Genomic DNA, 25,623 nt, shown 5'->3' on the forward strand with positions numbered 1-25,623 from the left:
TTCCCACGCCCTCTCTTTCTCCTTTTGCTCCTTCCCTTCCTCTCTCCCTCCCTTGCTGTTTTTCCTGTAAATAATCATTTCTGTCACACTTTAATCTTTAAAGAATTTTCACTTTCATTTTCTCATTTACACACCAGCCCTGTAAGGTAGGTGTTCTTTCCACTTTACGAATAAGACGCAGAGACCCAGCAATATTAAACATGTGCACCAATCACCTACGCACCAAGTGGCAGAGCCCAGTTCCAAATCCCACACTTTCACAATATAACACTGCCCCAGACAGTGGTTCTTACACTGTAGCATGCGTAAGGCTCCCCTGGGAATATCTGTGAAAATGTGGGTTCCTGGTCCCACTTCCAGAGAGTCTGTTCTAGGGGTCTGGAATGGGACCCAGGAGTCTGAATTTCTAACAAGCACCCCCTCCCAGGTGCATCTAAGCAGGTGATAAGTAACCTACACTTTCACTAGGTGCAGGCCTCGGAGACAGCCACACCTGGCACAGGCAGGGCACATGTTACCATGAGGATCTCTGCTTACTTAACCTACCCAGAAGGGGCAATGTAGTGACATGGATCTTCTATAGGGAACTGGCTATATAAACAAGGTACTTTCTTAACTGGAAGCAGTTAGAAAAGGGAAAGAAAGGAAAGCAGGAAGGAAGGAGGGAAAGCCCTAAATGCACCTCATTCCACAGAAAATAATCCTGCCGGTGAAAATCCCAACCAGCCTGTCGTCTCAGACATTCTTCTTAATCTCTTACCATTGGACACTTGGACATTTGGTACATGCAAAGGGGACTACATCTGCGCTGCTTTTGGAAGGTGGAAGAAGAACTAGAGTTGGGCTCTTTATTTTCCAGACAGAGATGCACAGGAGGGAAGCACCTGATCCAGAGTGAGTCACAAGCAAAGCCTAGGTCAGGGTGCAAGGATCTCCAGACTGCCAGGCCTGCACCCCGGACCCTGAGACATGCAGCTTCCCCAGCCCAGACGTGTGAGAACGGACCTGTCTTTCCACAGGGCCTGGTATGGCAGGCTTTGCAGAAGCCCAGAGTCATAAGGACAAGCAAACTATCTACACAGGAGACCAAGCACTCTTCTTGCCAGGAAAATGCCATTGTGATTTAAGTTGGATGTTGATGGCTAAGATGAGTGAAAAGAGGTAAAACATGAATCAAAATGGTTGGAGTGTAAAGAAAAGTGTTCCTTTGTTTTTGCGGTACGCGGGCCTCTCACTGCTGTGGCCTCTCCCGTTGCGGAGCACAGGCTCCGGATGCACAGGCTCAGCGGCCATGGCTCACGGGCCCAGCCGCTCTGCGGCATGTGGGATCTTCCCGGACCGGGGCACGAACCCGTGTCCCCTGCATCGGCAGGCGGACTCTCAACCACTGCACCACCAGGGAGCCCCCAAGAAAAGTGTTCCTTTTGCAAATATGCTACATTTATTCTGCAGCTAGGAGATAAAGGTGAGACTTCTGTGGGAAGCCTGTTGTACTTTTTCATGGCCTTATAAAAACAAATTTGTGCTAAAGTGAATCATATTCCATAAAGCTAACTCTTATGACTACTGAAGAGATAGTATTTCCTTGAGACGGGGAGTGAAGTTTGACATCAGTCGGAACTTTTGAAAGAATTCTAGAAGGTGAGACCTGGGGGTACCCAATCCTGAGGCATCCTTCCCGAGAAAAGAATATGATATCACCATTTATGAAGCGACTGGGGCTAATTCACCAGCCTGCATTTCTCCGGTATGACCAGGGTCATGCAGGGTAACGGGCTTAGAGAAGACAAGTCAGAGCTACCTTGTGGGCTCCGAACAAGTCCATGCCTGGGCTTATGCGTTGGGCACCAGCACACGCTTTCACGCTACATGTTGGTGCCGGCCGCTGCTGCTAAATGATATGCCTCTGGGTATACTTCCACCTTCAAGGGTTTGCATGTCTCTGGCACCCTCCTTTCCGGCTGCAGTGTGTCGCCTATCATAAGCCACCTGTCTGCTAAAGCTCTGGGGGTCACCACACCCCCTGCCTCATACTTCTCTGCCCTGGCCTAAGGGCATGTGGCTCGTGTTCATCTCTGGGTGGTGATTCTAAACAAGCACGGCTGAGTGAGTGGCACATCAGGCCTCCACTTGGCTCTCACCCCGGCATAATCTCGGGACACTAGTGCAGGAAGAAATGCCTCCCATTACCACACTTCTGTGGTTACTTTTCATAAAACCTTCTATAAATGATGATTCCTCAGCATCATTTTTATTCACTATTTTTCAAATGGGATGACCACATATTAATCATTTAAACCAGGACACTTCTAAGAGGGAGATCTATTAACAACTACACTGGGACAACAAATGTAGGCTGAGACCACTCTGGGTAACCCAAGACACATGGTCACCCTGCTTAGGAAGTAGATGAGCTGCACGAAGACGACACATGAAGCAGAGGCCCAGCCGACGCCAGGTGACACAAAACATGAACAAAAAAGAACTCTTACTGTAGTAAGCCCTGAGCTCTTGAGCTGTTTGGTATCACAGCATAACCTAGCGCCAACTGATGAATACAACCCCTTATAGCTGTGACCCATATCGCTGGGTGGCTGGGAGGATTAAATCAGCTAATATATAAAAAGCACTCAGATCAGTGCCCGGCACATAGTGAGCAGTCCCCAGATGTTAGCTATTATCATTAATTATAATAATAACATAGGAGAATGAAAGAACACTCTAAAAACACAGTGAAGTCAAATTTCAAGCAAAGCATGTAATTACTCAGGAATGGCAGGAAAGCCCATCATCTCTCGCTCCCCCTGCACAGCTGTTTGCCCCTTTGGAGGTCCTGAGGCCCTGCCTCCGTCTCTCGGTCTGAGAGCCCACTCCTACCTGTATGTATCTCTACTACTCAGACTCCAGAGAGCATTGTTACAACTGCTTTCTTGTGAATTCCTCTACTCCCTTGACCTTTGGTTGCCTCCATCTCACTCAGATGACAAACCTTAACCCTGAATCAATACAACAATCCATCATTTTTGCTCGTGGGCCCGAGTTACTGAACAAAATCCTCCAGGATTTCTTGAAATTCTTACATGGGCTCTTTCTCAACTCTTTCTCCCATTTCCCACAAGAGATATTTCCAAATTTTACCACTCTCCTCAAGCTCTGTAACCTACTACCGTCCTCTTCACTCAGAAAGCAACTAGAGGCCCTGCATGTGCCCTGTCTGAAATGTGGTTGCTGATTGACTTGCAGGTCTCCCTCACTAAACTGTGATCTTGACTAGTTAGGGACTGATTCACCGTGCAACTCCAGCTCCTAGTACATTAACTAATAATTCTCAGTAAATGTTTCATGAATGAATGAATGAACAATGATAGAGTCTCTTAAGTAGCAGCCCCCTGCATGCCTAGGAGGAAGAATCACAAGCAGCATTAAATGTTTATATGTATGTATAGGCACGTGTAGTGCTGAAGCATCTTTAAATAGAGATCACTGTGTGTGTGTGTGTGTGTATGAAAGAATGATACAGGTTACGGAAGATTATTCATTTTCCTTTATCTTACTTTCCCCTTTGCTTTTCCACTGTGATTCTTTGTGCTCAGATAACTTTATCCCGCTCTTTCAACAGCCGTACCTTCTGCACCCCATAACATTTCTCAATTTTCTTACTCAGTATTCAGGACAATATTCTCATGACAGGTATTCTGAATAGGTTAAGAATTCTAAAGACCACAAGAGAATTGCCACTTCCTTACATTACCGATTTCCAATCAGTCTTCTTTGCTCAAGGTTCAATTATCTCAACTCCTTTAGCTATTCCATAAATGGCAGGTAACATGCTAGATCAGCAAATTAAAATTTTTATGCTAAGTTACTGTCATCTCAAACGAGATTTATAATTGGCACTCATAAGAAATTAATTATTAATATCCGCTTCGATGACTTTCCTTCCACATTCTGATTGCTGAAGTGTTCGCTGTTTTAAAAAGAAGCTGTCATCACATTACTACTCATTTTCAATTTATGGTCATTCTGCCCCAACCCAAGATCTTTACATGCAAAACTTTGGGTCATTCTAATCATTCTTCATTTTGTCAGCTTAATTAATTTGAAAGTAACCTGGGTTTTATTGTAGAAAATTAGTAACAATCCATGGATAATGTTAAATATTTTAAGAATAGTTTTAAAATAATTAGCAGTTTGTCATTCCATAGGGCTAGAAATACTAAATAAATTTGTGTTTTACACTGTTATGATCACCTTTAAAAAACAAAATATCTTGAAATAGTTGTCACAAGGCATTAATTAGCACTATGTAGGAATTATAAAATAAAATGTGAAATTAACAAGGACAAGCAATTCTTAAAATGATCTTTCAATTAGAAATGAAGTCTGTAGAGTGTTTAATTTTCATCTATCACCATCATTGTTATATAGTCCTTGTAATGAATTGAATTCGATTCTGGATCAATTGCAGCAGACAACATTTCTTCCATTTCCTCCTGAGAAAAAGGCTCACCTGGGAGGAACAAGAAGGGAAACTCATCATTTACAATCCTCTGATTTTTTTTTTCTCTTTCCACTAGCCCACTTAACTGCCGTGGAGCCCCACCATCCCCCATTGTGTCTCTAGTTACTCTCCCTGGGGCCATAAAGCCAGCACATCGTGACAGTCCAGAGGTTCAAAGAGCATGCTGTTGGACCCCTGGCAAATTCTGGAGTTATTTTACCTTGCAGGTATCGTATCTCAAGCAACCTATAGAATCAATCGTTTCAGCCAAAACAGCAGGAGGACATGAAAACATCATAAATAAGGTTGTTTATTTACTTAAATTAAAACCACTAAAATCGCCAAAGGATTAACCTGAAGTCATAGTTTTACAGGGAGTCTAATCATTATATTTAGTAAGGGTATGAAGAAAGGATTAACTGATTGCTATGCAGAAATGCTGAAGAAGAGATAACAGAGGTTTAAGCTATAACAATGTCTATGAATATTCTCTAACCAGGGTACGTCAGTTTAGTGATCCAGCTGCACGCAGTGACAGATGCATTCATCAGCCAGTTCAAAACAGTCCTCTTTGCTATAGTTCGGCCCAGTGCTGCTGTCAAATGAAACCACAAGCTGGATAGAAAATCTGTGGGCTTTAGCTGGATTCAGGTAATAGCTGAAGACCATCTTGGATATTGGTTTCACCAAGATGAAAAGCAAATTCAGGAAGAACATTGGAAACACTGTCATCTATTTAAGATAGAACTTTGTGCTGACATTAAACAAAAATACAGAAGCATCCAAATCGCCAGCTCACCCCTAAAGAGTCTTAATCCAAGCAGGTAAATTTCTGAGTTTGTCACCTGCCACTACAAACAACGCTTTCTAGGTGGAATTCAGTTAATAATACAGAAATTATTCAAGTGGGGATTTTTATGACAATGATGATAGTATTACCAAACAATGGGAACGTGCTTGAGTTCTTCTGAAATCATGTTTACGTCTTAAGGAAAGAAAGAATGCCTAAAATGCCTAAAAAGACAATTTCTTTTTCTTTTTAATTTTATTTATTCATTTATTTAATTTTTTAGCTGCATTGGGTCTTTGCTGCTGCACACGGGTTTTCTCCAGTTGCTGAGAGCAGGGACTACTCTTCGTGGCGGCGCGTGGGCTTCTCATTGTGGTGGCTTCTCTTGTTGCAGAGCACGGGCTCTAGGCGCCCGGGCTTCAGCAGTTGTGGCTCGTAGGCTCAGTAGTTGTGGCTCGCGGGCTCTAGAGTGCAGGTCAGTAGTTGTGGCACACAGGCTTAGTTGCTCCACGGCATGTGGGATCTTCCCGGACCAGGGCTCAAACCCGTGTCCCCTGCATTGGCAGGTGGATTCTTAACCACCGTGCCACCAGGGAAGCCCCAAAAGACAATTTCTGAATCTTTCTTATAACCTGATTGTTAAATACTAAATCCACTGGCAATGAACTTTGCTGGGCATGTAAGTCCTCATGAGAATACTGACAATAAACACTTATCGGGGACTACTGTGTGCCAGGCACTGATCTTAGTGCTTCACAGATATTAACTAAGTTAATCTCCCAACCACCTCAGGAGAGGTAAGAACTATTATCCCCACTTACAGCTGAGGACACCAGCACACAAAGAAACAGGCAGGCAGCCCCAGCCAGTGGGTGGTGGAACTGGGTCTGCATGCCAGCAGTCCAACTCAAGGTCCAGGAACCACACTTGACTGCTTGGAACAAGGTTTTGCTCACAGTGAAATATGGAAGGTGGGCTTCCCTGGTGGCGCAGTGGTTGAGAGTCCGCCTGCAGATGCAGGCGACACGGGATCGTGCCCCGGTTTGGGAAGATCCCACATGCCGCGGAGCGGCTGGGCCCATGAGCCATGGCTGCTGAGCCTGCACGTCCGGAGCCTGTGCTCCGCAATGGGAGAGGCCACAGCAGTGAGAGGCCCGCGTACCGCAAAAAAACAAAACAAAACAAAAAAAAAAACGGAAGGTGGTCACTGCTTCCTCAGGCAAGGAAAGAGATACGTAGTATTTGATTAAGGATGGGAGGAAAATAGCTTAAGGATTAAAAGCACAAGCTTGGGAGCCAGACTGCCCGGGTTCAAATGCTCTACTGTCTCATTAGCTTTAAGATCCCAGGCAAGTCACTTAACCTCTCTGTGTCGCAGTTTTCCTGTCTGTAAAACACAGATGATAATAATATTACCTATCTCATAGGCTTGTTATGAGAATTAAATGTTATTATTTGAATAGCACTTAGAACATTGCCTGGCACATAGGCAGTGATATGTGTTTGTTCGAAAAGTTTTTTTCAAGATCTTCCCTGCTGCTAAATGCTGTCTGACACAATACACATACCTGGACACATGTGGACTTCTATCTTGCAGGAACTTGATTCTATGTGATTTATTATGTTCACCATACAACATCCTGGGCATTTAGAATGCATATTCTCAAAGTGATTAATATTCTGTGGACACTGTGAAAAGTTGCACTGTCTCTGTATCCACTGCAGTCTGTTTCTGGTTGCTCTATTTCAGTCAGTAGCATTACCGTAATACCCGTCGTCCAGGCCAAAGCCCTGTTACTTTTGACTCAGCTCCTATCTTTGTCCCCGGCACTCTGTTACTCATCATGACCTGTGGATCCTTCTGTAGACAGTCCCATTGCATCAATCCCTTCTTTCCATTCCCATTGCCACTGCCAGATACAGCCCTTCAAAACGCTGAACTAGCCTCCTAACTGGTCTCCCCAGTCTCTCCTCTTTCTCGATCATCTCACAAGCCTACCAGCACCAGATTAACCTTCCCACAATCTCTCTTGCATTGTGTGATTCACCTGCTCAGAACCCTACAATGCTTCTCCATTGCCCGTAGGATGAATTCTCCTGAGCCCCGGCCTCCGCAATCTAATCCCAGTCAATCGACCTAGATTCATTTCCTACCGTTTGCCAACAAGACCCTCTGGGCCCTGTCTTCTCACAGGCTCCCGAAATATAGTGCTCATTCCCACCTCCCAGTTTTTGTTCATACTTTCTATCAATCTATGTCTCCCCCTCATCAGTCCCTTCACCCATTCTACATTCATCTCCTCACTCATTCGTTAATTCAACCAATATTTGCTGAGACTTACTATGCGTGGGAGGTGCTACAATGCGGAAGATTTTACCCCTGCTCTCAATAAACACCCAGGTTATTCTACCATCTTAACAAACCTATTTTCTCTTTAAGTCTTCCCAGACCAAGCTTTCCAGGCTGGTCCAGCCCACATTGATCTTCTGATACTCACTTTTTTCTACTGTCTTATATTTTGAATTGTTTTATACGTTGGTTTTATTTCCTCCAATAAGACTATAATTTCCTTGAGAAAGGGAGCTGATTTTAGTATCACTACCTCTTGCTGTGCTTAGTATCCCTCACCTACACAGTGGGCATGTCACACTAATGACATTGAACTGTTTTGGTTGTTTTGACGAAATCCATGTTGCCTAATATAACCTAGGATTTACTTCCCTTAAAGTAATTCCTAGGTTGGTGCTTTGAAACATAACACTTCCATCAAAGTTAACCCCTAAGATAATTTTAACAAGGTCATGGGTTCTTGGACGGCAGTTATGACAATCATGCCACTCTTACTCTCACCCCCTGTATTCTCACCTAATGGTGGATCAGGTCAAAAATGGTCCAACAGTGGCACGTGGAGATGCAGTCTTAATCTTCCTGACTCAAAATTCCCTGCACTCCTGATTGTCTCAAGTGATTAGCAACTCTGAATCATTCAGGACTCATCTATGAACTAGTGAACTGAACAGAGATGGAGCTCTAACTTTATATAGGAAGAGGGGAAGCGACCAATATGAGAATGGCTTCAAAAGAATGTCCATTAGGCTACTGACATTCAGGGAAAACAAATTTACACATCAGCCTAAGCAGAGAGAATTCCTAAAGGAAATATGTTGGCATATATAGGTGTGCATATATATGTATGTATATGTGTGTGTGCATGCATGTGTGTACAGTTCAAGTGCAAAGCAAATATATATGGTACCATTAGCATAAAAAACTGAAAATTTTTATGTGAATTCATATTTATTTGAGGCTGTATTATCCCTAACTTCACCAACTGAAAAGTTTTTATAAAAGAAATTTTTATAGACTCCAATTCAAATCTTCAATCTAGTAACAAGCATTGATTTATAGTGATTGATAGTTCATGTTTTCCTGGTGGCATACCCTTTATTCTGGAAATACTCTAAGTGAATGGAATGACTTCAATTTATAGAAGTATCATTGTACTTTACAAAATCCTATAAGGCAATAATCCATCTCCCCTTAACTTACTCTTTGTTCTCTTACCCCCTACAAAATGGAAACCACACCAAAACCAAAATAATAAGAAGAATAAATAACTCCTTTTAACTGGAATGACTGATTTTAAAGTATCCCCTAGAATTTTTGCCTAATTGTTTTTAAATTATTAATCACTTGAATAAGTTACTGTTATAAGGTAAGTAATAAATCACTCTCACCTTCTTCAGTCATATACTTGATCAATTCTTCCTTAGAAAGAAATCCACGTTTAGCTGGATCTAACACCTAAGGGAAAAGAAAAGATAGATATTATATTTTTTGTTTGGTGAATAAATTCTGCATGATGAATTTTTCATGTAAATATAAATATATATAAAATCTGGAATTTACACACCTCAAAAGCTCGATGAAGGGTATCTTCTGGAATTGGTCTATATCTAATTATGCAATAAAAGGAGTAAATGCCACAGTATTTAGCTCAGTCTGTACGTAACAAATGATCACATTAAAAAAAAAAAAGCTGCTAACATACTAGGATATTTAATAATACTTTCCTCACTGAAATATTTTTGGATATCTAGATAATAAAGTTGAAAGTACTCCACAGCCACAAGGAATACTTAGTTAAAAATCACTGGCATGTTTGATGTTATCTATTAACTTTTTCATTATTGTGGAAAATAATCCAAACAAAACTCGTTCCCATTATTATCTCCTCCCAGGTAGATGAAATTACATGCACTAAGACCCTGTGGGATGCATTGGAAGCCAGGAGGCTGGAGCACAGGGAGAAAGGAGGAGAATGTTTTCAGATGATGCTGGAGAGAGAAACAGGGACCAGAACGTGCAGGGCGTTACCATCCATGAAAGTGACTTTGGTTATTTTTGTTTATTTGGGAACAAAATTTCTACAGTAAACCAACTATGGTAAGCTAATGCTACACTTTCTCTAGAAAAATAATTAGGGCTAATTCTTATTATCATTGATAATTCAGAACAGAAGATAATAAGAATGTTGTTGATTTATGCTTTTTGCAGCTTATTTGCCCTTTAATTACACTTTGCTTATTAGATTAATACTGAAGTGGTTGATACTTCGGAGCACATACCAACCAGCAGTTCAGAAGTATAGAGAAAAATTAGAAGGAAGCTATCCTATGATAAATATTGGTTGAGTATAACATATAAAGTGAAAAAGCCAAGTGTTTTGAGATTAATGCAAGTCCAATCATTACCTTACCTTAACAATTGCACTTATTTTCTTACCTTCTTTCCAGTAGTACTTCAGTCATCACTGGGAGAAATTTTTCAAATCGAATGTATCCAGTGGGTTCTTCTTCCTCCACCTAAACATTCAATAAAAAATAGCCACTTAGGGCTTCCCTGGTGGCACAGTGGTTGAGAGTACACCTGCTGATGCAGGGGACGCGGGTTCATGCCCCGGTCCGGGATGATCCCACATGTCGCAGAGCGGCTGGGCCCGTAAGCCATGGCCGCTGAGCCTGCGCGTCCGGAGCCTGTGCTCCGCAACGGGAGAGGCCACAGCAGTGAGAGGCCCGCATACCGCAAAAAAAAACCCCAAAAAAACAAAAGCCACTTATTCATTCAACAAATGTATTGAACAACTACTTTTTTCCAAGCACTGTGTCAAGTGCTGGGGATTTGATAGTGAGCATACTTGGGCATGGTCTCCACTGACAGAATTTATATGCTGGTAGCAGAGATATATATCCATCAACAAACAACAAAGCTGAGTGTCTAATTATAAGTTTATGTTAAGTACAATGAAGTAAAGGAGCATAGAATAAAGAAAACTTTTCTGGGCCAAATCATCAGGAAAGGCATTCATGAAGAAATCACACTTGAGGTGATTTATAAAGGAGGGTAGAAGACAATCAGACAAAGACAGCAGGGAAGACAGTCCCAGGTAGATGAAATTACAAGACCCTGTGGGATGCACTGGAGGCCAGGAAGCTTGAGCACAGGGAGAAAGGAGGAGAATGTTTTCAGATGAGGCTGGAGAGAGAAACAGGGACCAGAACGTGCAGGGTGTTACCATCCTTGAAAGTGAGTTTGGTTATTATCCTAAGACACTGCTACCCTAAATCACTGAAGGTCTCATAGATGTGTGTCTGAAAGCTCACACTGTTTGTAGGTGAGCCAGCTTCTGCTGTAGTCTAAGCAGATATGACAAGGGCTTGGATTAGAGTGGTGGCCATGGAGAGAGAAGTGGGTGCTTTCAAGAAATATTTAAGAAGTAAAACCAATAAAACCTGGCACAGCATCTATTATGTGCAAGGATGAGAAAAAAAGAGGAGTCAAGGACAACTCCCAGGATTCTGACTTGCACAAATGGGATGGAGTAATGTTCTTCCCTGAGATAAGGAACACTGGGTAAGAGACCAGGTTAGGGGACCAATCTCAATGTCAAGGGCTAAAGTATCTATCGAATCCTTGTAATACTTATTAAATAACCAGATGGCCTGTGGAACATTGTTATATCACCACTAATTAAGAGAAGACAATACCTAAGAAAGAATTTTTGGTACCCAGCACCATCAGATGAGAATGAGGAAGACTCATGCCCACAAGGTTCAACTTCGATGGTGTGGCTACCAATACGCTATTGATTTTAACTTTCATGTCACGCTATTTATGAGGGGATGTAAATTTTCCACTCCCTTTCAAAAATTCTATTAAAAGGCTCACACATCCCAGTTCAACAGTGGAGATTTTTAAAGATTTATTCTTTGAGCAAAAGATAAGAAATCTATAGGTGCTGCTAAGTGGAACACACTGTCATCAAATGACAACTATTTTTGAATGTTTATACTAGATTCTTACCTAGTATGAGTGAAGCCCTTGGACTCCACTATCGGCAAAAAATGTCATCCATCTAATGACAGAATGACGTGTTTCAGAACTTCTGAGCCCACCAATACATGAACAATTATTTTCAGCTGCCTCTAGATCCAAGGCAAGCTTTTTGCAAATTAAGGTTCATATGGCTCCAATGCGCTTGAGTAGCACTCTGTAACTCCCAACCCCTCAAGCCTCTTAAAAATAAAATGTCAATCTCATGAGACTGCCTCTGGAGGGATAATTTTTAAATTAAAATGATGAATTTCTATTCTAATTAATCCAGAAATCTGTTCCAGAAGCTAGAGTAATGGTTTGTTTCCCTTTCCCTACCCCCAACAAACCACTGCAGAGCAAACAGTCTTGACCTTGAAAGATCAAAGCTCTTCTTTAATTTTTGAGCATCTTCATTAATCTACAAACTGTTTTTAGTTTTTCTAAAGGGAGTTCAACTCTATAGCACTCTCTCCATCACATGAGAATTCACAAACCCATACTATGTCCCTCATAATGCTTCCCCCCCATCGCCACACTCCTGCACAATTTCCACAAGCCCTTGGTGCTCTGAACATGGGTGAAAATGTTGCAGGTCATTCTGGCCTGACAGATCTGTGTAGACCCAAAACTCCACAAAAATAATAAGTTAAAGCAAATCTCCAATAAATCAGGATAGCAGATGAGGCATACATTTTCCTTAGCTTTTTTTTTTTTTTTTTTTTTAAAGAGGGATAATGAACAAACAGGGGCCTTGGGGTTAAAAGAAGGAAGAAGAAAAAATGTGTAAGTCCATCTTCAATTTAGGCAGATTGTGAAAATCTTTCTATGACTCAACACTGTCCTCTAGAGGCCACAACTAATCTGTTCTTTTGTACTAAAAGACGTACAAGCAATGGCATAAAAACAATACAATTATATGATATTTCTAAATACAGCATTAATGTACTGTATAATATATACTACTTTCTAGTATAAAAACTTTTTTATTCTTTAAATAAATTTATTTTTGAATAGTTTTAGATTTACAGAAAACTTGCAAAGATAGTAGAGAGTTCCCATATACCCCACCCTACCCCGCCCCAGTTTCCTCGATTGTTTACCCTTTCCTTATTATGGGACAACTACACTTGGTTCATGGTCACAACTAATGAACCAATCCTGACACATTGTTATTTACTAAAGTTTATGCTTTATTTGGATTCCACTGGTTTTCTAAAAGGCATTTCAGGGAATTCCTGGCGGCCCAGTGGTTAAGACTCTGTGCTCTCACTGCCGAGGGCCTGGGTCCAATCCCTGGTCAGGGAACTACGATCTTACAAGCTGTGCAGCATGGCCAAAAAGTAAAAATAAAATAAATAAGTTAAGTTTTAAAAAAATAAATAAAAAATAAAAGGCATTTTAAAAAAACCTGGTATGTTCCTCTACCATAAAAGAGAAACAAGAAGAGTAGGGTAGAATACCACTCCTGGCAATCTGGAAATGAGTGGGTAGAGGGAGGATAAGAGGTGTTTCTATTATTTTTGGTGCAGGACAAACTAGTTAACTTTATGAGGCCATGAGTAAGACAGGACAAAAACACTACTTTCTAGAAATGTTATGCAATGATGGCTCAATGATTATTTAAATCCACATATTAAAATGTCTTTAAGATTTAATAGAAATATATCAGATATTGAACCATTCTTTATAGTATATTGTATATATACATATATAGATAGGTAGAGTTATGGGTTGAGTTGTATCTTCCCAAAATTCATATGTTGGGGTCCTAACCCCTAGTACCTCGGAATGTGACTTATTTGGAGAGAGGGTACTCCCTGAGGTAATCAAGTTAAAATGAGGTCATTAGGGTGGGCCCTAATCAAATATGACTGACGTCATTATAAAAAGGAGAAATTTGGACACATAGACATGCACACAGGGAGAATGTCATGTGAACATGAAGACAAGCCATCTACAAGCCAAGGAGAAAGGCCTGGAACAGATCCTTCTCTCATAGTCAACGGAAGGAACCAACCCTGCCAACAACTTAATTCTGTACTTCTAACCTCCAGAACTGTGAGACAATAAACTTCTGTTGTTTAAGCCACTGTTTGTGGTACTTTGTTACAGCAGCTCTAGCAAACTTTATACACACACACACAAACACGCACATTGTTGTGAACCTTACATGAGATATGACATAAAGGTTCTTTGTGAGCCTTGAATTATTATGATTATCATTATTTTTTTTTGATGTTGGGGGTAGGAGTTTATTAATTTATTTATTTTTGCTGTGTTGGGTCTTCGTTTCTGTGCGAGGGCTTTCTCTAGTTGGGGCAAGCGGGGGCCACTCTTCATCGCAGTCCGCAGGCCTCTCACTATCACGGCCTCTCTTATTGCGGAGCACAGGCTCCAGACGCACAGGCTCAGTAGTTGTGGCTCACGGGCCTAGTTGCTCCGCGGCATGTGGGATCCTCCCAGACCAGGGCTCGAACCCGTGTCCCCTGCATTAGCAGGCAGATTCTCAACCACTGTGCCACCAGGGAAGCCCGATTATCATTATTTTAATCAATAGTGTACACACTTCTGATTCTATATCATGCGATGATACCTCCTCCTAAAAGAATCAATCTCTGGTGCTAAAATTTTAGACACATCCTCCATGACCCACCATATGGACCTAACTTTTTACAGAAGTTTGATCTTGCCTCCTATCTGTAAAATGTCACATGGAATGTGATGTGAATGTATTAAACTGCTAGGCTAATATCTTGTCCCTTGAGCCCTGGATCCCTGCCTAGACGACAGGGTATGTGGATTAGCAGCAGTGATGTCTCCACCTTTGCTGTTCCCCTACATGCTTCTTGGACTGATAGGAGAGGGAGAATAGTAGACAGCCACCAAACACCTCCCTCCTCTTCAAAAGACAAAAACAAACAAAACAAATGTATCTTGTTACTACAAACATGAATGAGGCAAAGTAAGTTATAATCTAGTCTGTTTCATCTAAGAGAAAGGCTTATGAGCTTGAAGGGAGGTAATAATTAGAAAGTAACCTCAGTAGCATTTATGAATGCAAAGGAAACAAAACCTCTTTGCAGGAAGATCCTCAGCTTAGCCTTCAAGTACCATCCTGTGAATTCATCTTAATAGCCTGCCAGCAGGTGTTCACCCTGATACACCTGGCTTCTCCTCCTCCAAAGAACTATGGTGATAGAGGCGACCTGAAGACACTGCTTCCTTGCCACACAAAGGGGCCACCTGCACAAGGCTAGCACAGTGCCTTCAGACAGTCCATAGTCTCTTTGCATCCTTGTGCCCAATACAGAGAAGTCTCAATAAATATGTAAATACTGTGGGATTTTTTTTTTAAAGCAACATTTATCTAAGTCTCAAAGCATGAGGCAAATACTGTTTCTCACTCTACTTTGGTAAAAGTCAATTTTCTTAATCTGTTTTGCTTCTGAGGAAATTCGGGCACAGGGAAGTGAAGTGCCTATCTTGGTGCTCAAAGTCGGTCAGGTGTTCTGATGGGATCATAGCCCAGGGTTCTTTCTCCCATTCCCACAGTGAAATGATCAGGCCATCTTTTTTCTCATTAAACCATTATTTATTTTAATGTTGAACTCACTGATAGGTATAATAAAACACAGTGAAAATTCATTTCTCCCCAGTGACATACAATCAGTCAATAAACTGAACTATTTCATGGTTCAAGAAAGCAAGATAATACCAGTAGTTAAGATGGTTTATAAAGCGCCTACATTTCATCTAGCTCCAGCTCACCAAATATGATACACATATGATTTTTTAAAACTACTTATAGTAAAAAATATAAAAACAAGGAGATAAGGAGATACTTCAAGTTCGACTTGAATACCACATATACAAATTTGGACATAAATCATGTTTCAAAACCAAAACACAAATACAATTTAGAAAATATTTCTCTACTTTGAACAGAATAAAATAATAACAAAAATTCATTGGCATTTGCCAATTATATTATCTTGACAAATAAAAAATCTTAAAGCTACCTACTTTAGAAAAATTATTTTCTCCAAACATTCCAGAGGCTGTTGTGTAAAAATTGGGATATGTACTTCTTTTGGGTTATAAGTCTCTTTCTTAGTACTGGAAGTATCAAAAAAGACTGAATCATCTTTTGGCTGGACTATCGTCTAAGAATCAACAGGTGGCTAAACCATGTAATCAATAAGGTCCCTTCCAACTGTAAGTTTCTATAATTTGAAGTGATGAGGGGAGTTCAGTGGCTGTCAAGCCATTAATTTCCCCATTTTATCCTCAGGTCAGGGTTGGGGTGGGGAGGGTAAGAGGCTCCAGTTACACTAACTGTTTCACACCCTTCAGTTTCATTTTCTCTCCACGGAGGCATTGAGTGTCCCTCCCTACTCCTAGTAGAGCCCTCTCCTATTTGACAGAGGCAGTAAATATTGAAGCAATTACCACTAAGGTAATCCTCTACCCATTTACATAAAAAGCAATTGTTTAAAATTGTGTTGCAATAAGACTGGAGGAAAAGCTCTAACCTGGGTTGAGATTTGGTTAGCACAATAAATATGCAAATACTGTATAAACTTTATTAGGTCCAAAGATATATTTAAAATCACATTTATAATAACATGTTAATTCAAAAATATCACTGTTTTTATATTTTATGAAGCAATTTTACTCAAACTGTCTATTTATCTTCAACAACAGACCCGGGTTTTTTAAATATTTATTTATTTAATTAATTTATTTATTTGACTGTGCTAGGTCTTCGTTGTGGCATGTGGGATCTTCGTTGCGGCATGCGGGATCTTTAGATGCAGTACGCGAACACTTAGTTGTGGGATCTAGTTCCTTGACCAGGGATCGAACCCGGGCCCCCTGCATTGGGAACATGGAGTCTTAGCCACTGGATCACAGCGAAGTCCCTAGACTTTCTGTTTCTAAGAGTTTGACTACTTTAGATACCTCATGTAAGTGGAATCACGAAGTATTTGTCTTTTTTGTGACTAGCATTTTCACATATCATAATATCTCCAAGTTTCATTCATGTTACTGTATATGACAGGATTTCCTTCTTAAAACGTTACTTTTTAAAAATTAGATAATATTATGGAAGAATCATCTTGATGTAATATTGAGTAAAAAAGGTAAAATATTCTGGTTGTGTTTGAGTGATGGATACAAGAGAGATCACTCCCCTACTTTTTTCTTGTCCAATTTTAATCAGCATGTATTTTTTTAAATAATGAAATTTTTATAATAACATGGAAAATCGTTGTGATATATTAAGGAAAAAGCAAGGTTCAAAACTATATATACCAAACTGTACTTAAGATTACTGTCATGTTAAAACCATGTACAGGAAAATAATATGGGAGGAAGCGCACTGAAATACTAACAAGGATTGTATTAAGGTGATGGATTGGGGGTGTGGCCAAGATGGCAGAGTAGGAAGACCCTAAGCTCACACCTTCCCACAGGCACACCAAAATTACAACTACTTACAAAGCAGCTCCCTATGAGAATTATTTGAAGACTATCAGGAAAGACTTTTCACAACTAAAGATATAAAGAAGTAACCATAACAAGACAGGTAGGAGGGCTGGAGACACTGTATTGCCAGAACCCATACCCCTAGGTAGGTAGCCCACAAATAGGAGGATACTCACAATTGCAGAGGTTCCCCCCAAGGAGCAAAAGGTTCAAGCCCCATGTTGGGCTCCCTAGCTCAGCGGTCCTGCACCAGAAGATGAGTCCCCAGAATGTCTGACTTTGTGTATAAGAGAGCTGGAGGGCTGTAGGAAACAGAGACTCCACTCTTAAAGGGCACACATAAAATCTCACACACTCCGAATCCTAGCACAGAGGCAGTAGTTTGAAAGAAGCCTGGGTCAGACCCACTTGCTAATCTTGGACAGCCTCCCAAAGAGGCAGGAAGCAGCTGGACCTCCAAGGGATGAAGACACTGGCAGCAGCCATTTCTGGGAGCTTCTTCTACCACAATGACACCAGCACTGGCAAGTGCCATTTGGAACCCTCCCTCTAGCATATTCGTGCTGGGGGCTTATCCACCCACCAGTGAGCTGGCAGCAGCCTCTCCCTAACACCCCTCCCCAGGCCATACAGACAGCCTCGGATGGACCAAGCCCTGCCCTCCAGTGGGCCGGCAGTGGTTGCCTCCCCTCACCAGGCTGCTCAGCCAACCACATGGGAAGCCTACCCCACCCTCCAGCAGGACCACAGCCACTGCAGGAGGCAGGGCCTTGCAGCCAACTGGGCTGGGGACCAGCCCCGCTTACTAGCATGCCCACAGTAGTCAGCCCTGCCACAACAGAAGGGCACACACAGCCCACAGAGGGGGCATATAGCTCTGGTGACCAGAGGGGAGTGTGCTGCTGGGCCCCATGGGACTCTCCTACATAAGGCCACTACTCCAAGACTGGGAAACAAAACTGGCCTACCTGGGGGGGACCTTGAAGATGGCGGAAGAGTAAGACGCGGAGATCGCCTTCCTCCCCACGGATACACCAGAAATACATCTACACGTGGAACAACTCCTACAGAGCACCTACTGAAGGCTGGCAGAAGACCTCAGACCTCCCAAAAGGCAAGAAACTCCCCACGTACCTGGGTAGGGCAAAAGAAAAAACAGAGACTAAAGAATAAGGACGGCACCTGCACCAGTGGGAGGGAGCTGTGAAGGAGGAAAAGTTTCCACACTAGGAAGCCCCTTCGCGGGCGGAGACTGCGGGAGGCGGAGGGGGGGAGCTTCGGGACCGCGGAGTAGTGCACAGCGATGGGTGCGGAGGGCAAAGCGGGGAGATTCCCGCACAGAGGATCGGTGCCGACCGGCACTCACCAGCCCGAGAGGCTTGTCTGCTCACCCGCCGGGGCGGGCGGGGCTGCGCGCTGAGGCTCGGGTTTCGGTTTTGGGCGGAGCGCAGGGAGAGGACTGGGGTTGGCGGCTTGAACATAGCCTGAAGGGGTTAGTGCACCACGACTAGCCGGGAGGGATTTCGGGGAAAAGCCTGCACCTGCCGAAGAGGCAAGAGACTTTTTCTTCCCTCTTTGTTTCCTGGTGCGCGAGGAGAGGGGTTTAAGAGCGTTGCTTAAAGGAACCCCAGAGACTGGCGCGAGCCGCGGCTAAAAGCGCGGACCCCAGAGACGGGCGGGAGACGCTAAGGCTGCTGCTGCCGCCACCAGGGGGCCTGTGTGCGAGCGCAGGTCACTCTCCACACCTCTCTTCCGCGGAGCCTGTGCAGCCCGCCACTGCCAGGTTCCCGGGATCCAGGGACAACTTCCCCGGGAGAACGCACGGCGGGCCTCAGGCTGGAGCAACGTCACGCCGGCCTCTGCCGCAACGTCACGCCGCCTCTGACGCCGCAGGCCCGCCCCGCACGCAGTGCCCCTCCTTCCCCCCCCCACCCCCGGCCTGAGTGAGCCGGAGCCCCCGAATCAGCGGCTCCTTTAACCCCGTCCTGTCTGAGCAAAAAACAGACGCCTTCCAGCGACCTACACGCAGAGGCGGGGCCAAATCCAAAGCTGAGCTCCTGTGAGCTGTGAGAACAAAGAAGAGAAAGGGAAATCTCTCCCAGCAGCCTCAGAAGCAGCGGATTAAAGCTCCACAATCAACTTGATATACCCTGCATCTGTGGAATACCTGAATAGACAAGGAATGATCCCAAATTGAAGAGGTGGAATTTAGGAGCGAGATCTATGATTTTTTTCCCTTTTCCTCTTTTTGTGAATGGGTACGTGTATGCTTCTGTGTGAGATCTTGTCTGTATACTCTTGCTTCCACCATTTGTCCTAGGGCTCTATCCGTCCATGGTTTCTAAAAAAATTTTTTTCTTAATAATTAATTTTAATTGTAATAACTTTATTATACTTTACCTTCGTTCTTTCTTTCCTTCCTTCCCTCCTTTAGACAACGAATCACCCCAAATTGAGGAGGTGGTCTCTGAGAGCAAGATTTATGATTTTTCCCCCTTTACCTCTTTTTGTGAAGGTGTATGTGTATGCTTCTGTGTAAGATTTTCTCTGTATAGCTTTGCTTCCAACATTTGTCCTAAGGGTCTATCCGTCCCTTTTTTTTTTCTTTCTAAATATTTTTTAATTCAATAACTATATTATACTTTATTTTATTTTTACTGTATCTTCTTTCTTTCTGTCTTTTTTCCTTCTTTCCCTCCTTCCTTCCTTCCTTCCTCCCTCCCTCCCTCCCTCCTTTCTTTCTTTCTTTGCTTCTTTCTTCCTTCCTTTCCTCCTTTCCTTCTTTCTTTCCTCTTACTTCTACTAATTCTCTCTACTTTTTCTCCCTTTTATTCTGAGCCGTGTGGATGAAAGGCTCTTGGTGCTCCAGCCAGGAGTCAGGCTCTGCCTCTGAGGTAGGAGAGCCAACTTCAGGACACTGGTCAACAAGAGACCTCCCAGCTCCACATAATATTAAACGGCAGAAATCTCCCAGAGACCTCCATCTTAACACCAGCACCCAGCTTCACTCAACGACCAGCAAGCCACAGTGCTGGACGACCTATGCCAAACAACTAGCAAAACAGGAACACAACCCCACCCATTAGCAGAGAGGCTGCCTAAAATCATAATAAGGCCACAGACACCCCAAAACACACCACCAGACGTGAACCTGCCCACTAGAGAGACAAGATCCAGCCTCATCCACCACAACACAGGCACTAGTCCCCTCAACCAGGAAGCCTACACAACCCACTGAAACAACCTTAGCCACTGGAGACAGACATCAAAAACAACGGGAACTATGAACATGCAGCCTGCAAAAAGGAGACCCCAAACACAGTGAGATAAGCAAAATGAGAAGACAGAAAAACACACAGCAGATGAAGGAGCAAGGTAAAAACCCACCAGACCTAACAAATGAAGAGGAACTAGGCAGTCTACCTGAAAAAGAATTCAGAATAATGATAGTAAGGATGATCCGAAATCTTGGAAGTAGAATGGACAAAATGCAAGAAACAGTTAACAAGGACCTAGAAGAAATAAAGATGAAACAAGCAACGATGAACAACGCAATAAATGAAATTAAAAGTACTCTAGATGGGATCAATAGCAGAATAACTGAGGCAGAAGAACGGATAAGTGACCTGGAAGATAAAATAGTGGAAATAACTACTGCAGAGCAGAATAAACAAAAAAGAATGAAAAGAACTGAGGACAGTCTCAGAGACCTCTGGGACAACATTAAACGCACCAACATTCGAATTATAGGGGTTCCAGAAGAAGAAGAGAAAAAGAAAGGGACTGAGAAAATATTTGAAGAGATTATAGTTGAAAACTTCCCTAATATGGGAAAGGAAATAGTTAATCAAGTCCAGGAAGCACAGAGAGTCCCATACAGGATAAATACAAGGAGAAATACGCCAAGACACATATTAATCAAACTGTCAAAAATTAAATATAAAGAAAGCATATTAAAAGCAGCAAGGGAAAAACAACAAATAACACACAAGGGAATCCCCATAAGGTTAACAGCTGATCTCTCAGCAGAAACCCTACAAGCCAGAAGGGAGTGGCAGGACATACTAAAAGTGATGAAGGAGAAAAACCTGCAACCAAGACTACTCTACCCAGCAAGGATCTCATTCAGATTTGATGGAGAAATTAAAACCTTTACAGACAAGCTAAAGCTGAGAGAGTTCAGCACCACCAAACCAGCTTTACAACAAATGCTAAAGGAACTTCTCTAGACAAGAAACACAAGAGAAGGAAAAGACCTATAATAACGAACCCAAAACAATATAGAATATGGGAATAGGAACATACATATCGATAATTACCTTAAATGTAAATGGACTAAATGCTCCCACCAAAAGACACAGATTGGCTGAATGGATACAAAAACAAGACCCTTATATATGCTGTCTACAAGAGACCCACTTCAGACCTAAAGACATATACAGACTGAAAGTAAGGGGATGGAAAAAGATATTCCATGCAAATGGAAACCAAAAGAAAGCTGGAGTAGCAATTCTCATATCAGACAAAATAGACTTTAAAATAAGGACTATTAAAAGAGACAAAGAAGGACACTACATAATGATCAAGGGATCGATCCAAGAAGAAGATATAACAATTGTAAATATTTATGCACCCAACATAGGAGCACCTCAATACATAAGGCAAATACTAACAGCCATAAAAGGGGAGATCGACAGTAACACATTCATAGTAGGGGACTTTAACACCCCACTTTCACCCATGGACAGATCATCCAAAATGAAAATAAATAAGGAAACACAAGCTTTAAATGATACATTAAACAAGATGGACTTAATTGATATTTATAGGACACTCCATCCAAAAACAACAGAATACACATTTTTCTGAAGTGCTCATGGAACATTCTCCAGGATAGATCATATCTTGGGTCACAAATTAAGCCTTGGTAAATTTAAGAAAATTGAAATCATATCAAGTATCTTTTCCGACCACAATGCTATGAGACTAGATATCAATTACAGGAAAAGATCTGTAAAAAATACAAACACATGGAGGCTAAATAATACACTACTTAATAATGAAGTGATCACTGAAGAAATCAAAGAGGAAATAAAAAAATACCTAGAAACAAATGACAATGGAGACACAACGACCCAAAACCTATGGGATGCAGCAAAAGCAGTTCTAAGGGGGAAGTTTATGGCAATACAAGCCCACCTTAAGAAGCAGGAAACATCTCGAATAAACAACCTAACCTTGCACCTCAAGCAATTAGAGAAAGAAGAACAAAAAAACCCCAAAGCTAGCAGAAGGAAAGAAATCATAAAAATCAGATCAGAAATAAATGAAAAAGAAATGAAGGAAACGATAGCAAAGATCAATAAAACTAAAAGCTGGTTCTCTGAGAAGATAAACAAAATAGATAAACCACTAGCCAGACTCATCAAGAAAAAAAGGGAGAAGACTCAAACCAATAGAATTAGAAATGAAAAAGGAGAAGTAACAACTGACACTGTAGAAATAAAAAAAATCATGAGAGATTACTACAAGCAACTCTATGCCAATAAAATGGACAATCTGGAAGAAATGGACAAATTCTTAGAAATGCACAACCTGCCAAGACTGAATCAGGAAGAAATAGAAAATATGAACAGACCAATCACAAGCACTGAAATTGAAACTGTGATTAAAAATCTTCCAACAAACAAAAGCCCAGGACCAGATGGCTTCACAGGTGAATTCTATCAAACGTTTAGAGAAGAGCTAACACCTATCCTTCTCGAACTCTTCCAAAATATAGCAGAGGGAGGAACACTCCCAAATTCCTTCTACGAGGCCACCATCACCTTGATATCAAAACCAGACAAGGATGTCACAAAGAAGGAAAACTACAGGCCAATATCACTGATGAACATAGATGCAAAAATCCTCAACAAAATACTAGCAAACAGAATCCAACAGCACATTAAAAGGATCATACACCATGATCAAGTGGGGTTTATTCCAGGAATGCAAGGATTCTTCAATATACGCAAATCTATCAATGTGATAAACCATATTAACAAATTGAAGGAGAAAAACCATATGATCATCTCAATAGATGCAGAGAAAGCTTTCGACAAAATTCAACACCCATTTATGATAAAAACCCTGCAGAAAGTAGGCATAGAGGGAACTTTCCTCGACATAATAAAGGCCATATATGACAAACCCACAGCCAACATCGTCCTCAATGGTGAAAAACTGAAACCATTTCAACTAAGATCAGGAACAAGACAAGGTTGCCCACTCTCACCACTCTTATTCAACATAGTTTTGGAAGTTTTAGCCACAGCAATCAGAGAAGAAAAGGAAATAAAAGGAATCCAAATCGGAAAAGAAGAAGTAAAGCTGTCACTGTTTGCAGATGACATGATACTATACATAGAGAATCCTAAAGATGCTACCAGAAAACTACTAGAGCTAATCAATGAATTTGGTAAAGTAGCAGGATACAAAATTAATGCCCAGAAATCTCTGGCATTCCTATATACTAATGATGAAAAATCTGAAAGTGAAATCAAGAAAACACTCCCATTTACCACTGCAACACAAAGAATAAAATATCTAGGAATAAACCTACCTAAGGAGACGAAAGACCTGTATGCAGAAAATTATAAGACACTGATGAAAGAAAATGATACAAATAGATGGAGAGATATACCATGTTCTTGGATGGGAAGAATCAACATTGTGAAAATGACTACTACCCAAAGCAATCTACAGATTCAATGCAATCCCTATCAAACTACCACTGGCATTTTTCACAGAACTAGAACAAAAAATTTCACAATTTGTATGGAAACACAAAAGACCCCGAATAGCCAAAGCAATCTTGAGAACGAAAAAAGGAGCTGGAGGAATCAGGCTCCCTGACTTCAGGCTATACTACAAAGCTACAGTAATCAAGACAGTATGGTACTGGCACAAAAACAGAAAGATAGATCAATGGAACAGGATAGAAAGCCCAGAGATAAACCCACGCACATATGGACACCTTATCTTTGATAAAGGTGGCAGGAATGTACAGTGGAGAAAGGACAGCCTCTTCAATAAATGGTGCTGGGAAAACTGGACAGGTACATGTAAAAGTATGAGATTAGATCACTCCCTAACACCATACACAAAAATAAGCTCAAAATGGATTAAAGACCTCAATGTAAGGCCAGAAACTATCAAACTCTTAGAGGAAAACATAGGCAGAACACTCTATGACATAAGTCACAGCAAGATCCTTTCTGACCCACCTCCTAGAGTAATGGAAATAAAAACAAAAATAAACAAATGGGACCTAATGAAACTTCAAAGCTTTTGCACAGCAAAGGAAACCATAATCAAGACCAAAAGACAACCCTCAGAATGGGAGAAAATATTTGCAAATGAAGCAACTGACAAAGGATTAATCTCCAAAATTTACAAGCAGCTCATGCAGCTCAATATCAAAAAAACAAACAACCCAATCCAAAAATGGGCAGAAGACCTAAATAGACATTTCTCCTAAGAAGATATACAGAATGGCAACAAACACATGAAAGAATGCTCAACATCATTAATCATTAGAGAAATGCAAATCAAAACTACAATGAGATATCATCTCACACCAGTCAGAATGGCCATCATCAAAAAATCTAGAAACAATAAATGCTGGAGAGGGTGTGGAGAAAAGGGAACACTGTTGCACTGCTGGTGGGAATGTGAATTGGTTCAGCCACTATGGAGAACAGTATGGAGGTTCCTTAAAAAACTACAAATAGAATTACCATATGACCCAGCAATCCCACTACTGGGCGTATACCCTGAGAAAACCAAAATTCAAAAAGAGTCATGTACCAAAATGTTCATTGCAGCTCTATTTACAATAGCCCGGAGATGGAAACAACCTAAGCGCCCATCATCGGATGAATGGATAAAGAAGATGTGGCACATATATACAATGGAATATTACTCAGCCTTAAAAAGAAATGAAATTGAGCTATTTGTAATGAGATGGATAGACCTAGAGTCTGTCATACAGAGTGAAGTAAGTCAGAAAGAAAAAGACAAATACCGTATGCTAACACATATATATGGAATTTAAGGGAAAAAAAATGTCATGAAGAACCTAGGGGTAAGACAGGAATAAAGACACAGACCTACTGGAGAACGGACTTGAGGATATGGGGAGGGGGAATGGTGAACTTTGACAGGGCGAGAGAGAGTCATGGACATATACACACTAACAAACGTAGTAAGGTAGATAGCTAGGGGGAAGCAGCCGCAAGGCACAGGGATATTAGCTCGGTGCTTTGTGACAGCCTGGAGGGGTGGGATAGGGAGAGTGGGAGGGAGGGAGACGCAAGAGGGAAGACATATGGGAACATATGTATATGTATAACTGATTCACTTTGTTATAAAGCAGAAACTAACACACCATTGTAAAGCAATTATACCCCAATAAAGATGTTT

General features: G+C 41.6%; 1 protein-coding gene across 3 annotated transcripts in view; it reads right to left on the reverse strand.

The window, feature by feature from the left end:
* Positions 1 to 2,789: 2,789 nt before the first annotated feature.
* EFCAB2 (EF-hand calcium binding domain 2) overlaps positions 2,790 to 25,623 on the reverse strand; it is a 138,650-nt gene continuing 115,816 nt past the window's right edge. For 2 of the 3 annotated variants that reach the window (XM_029227805.1, XM_029227804.1), the window contains 4 exons: positions 10,078 to 10,157; positions 9,206 to 9,248; positions 9,030 to 9,096; positions 3,911 to 4,510 (listed from right to left, as the gene is read on the reverse strand). In XM_029227805.1, coding sequence (XP_029083638.1) covers positions 4,395 to 4,510; positions 9,030 to 9,096; positions 9,206 to 9,248; positions 10,078 to 10,157 — 306 coding nt within the window. In that variant the 3' untranslated portion in view covers positions 3,911 to 4,394. Of the gene's footprint in view, positions 4,511 to 9,029; positions 9,097 to 9,205; positions 9,249 to 10,077; positions 10,158 to 25,623 lie in introns of all 3 variants that reach the window. The other variant, XM_029227803.1, reaches the window with a different exon arrangement.

Source organism: Monodon monoceros, unplaced genomic scaffold (assembly GCF_005190385.1).
Source record: "Monodon monoceros isolate NGI ecotype Baffin Bay Population unplaced genomic scaffold, NGI_Narwhal_1 Super_Scaffold_18, whole genome shotgun sequence".
NCBI classification, from domain to species: domain Eukaryota; kingdom Metazoa; phylum Chordata; class Mammalia; order Artiodactyla; family Monodontidae; genus Monodon; species Monodon monoceros.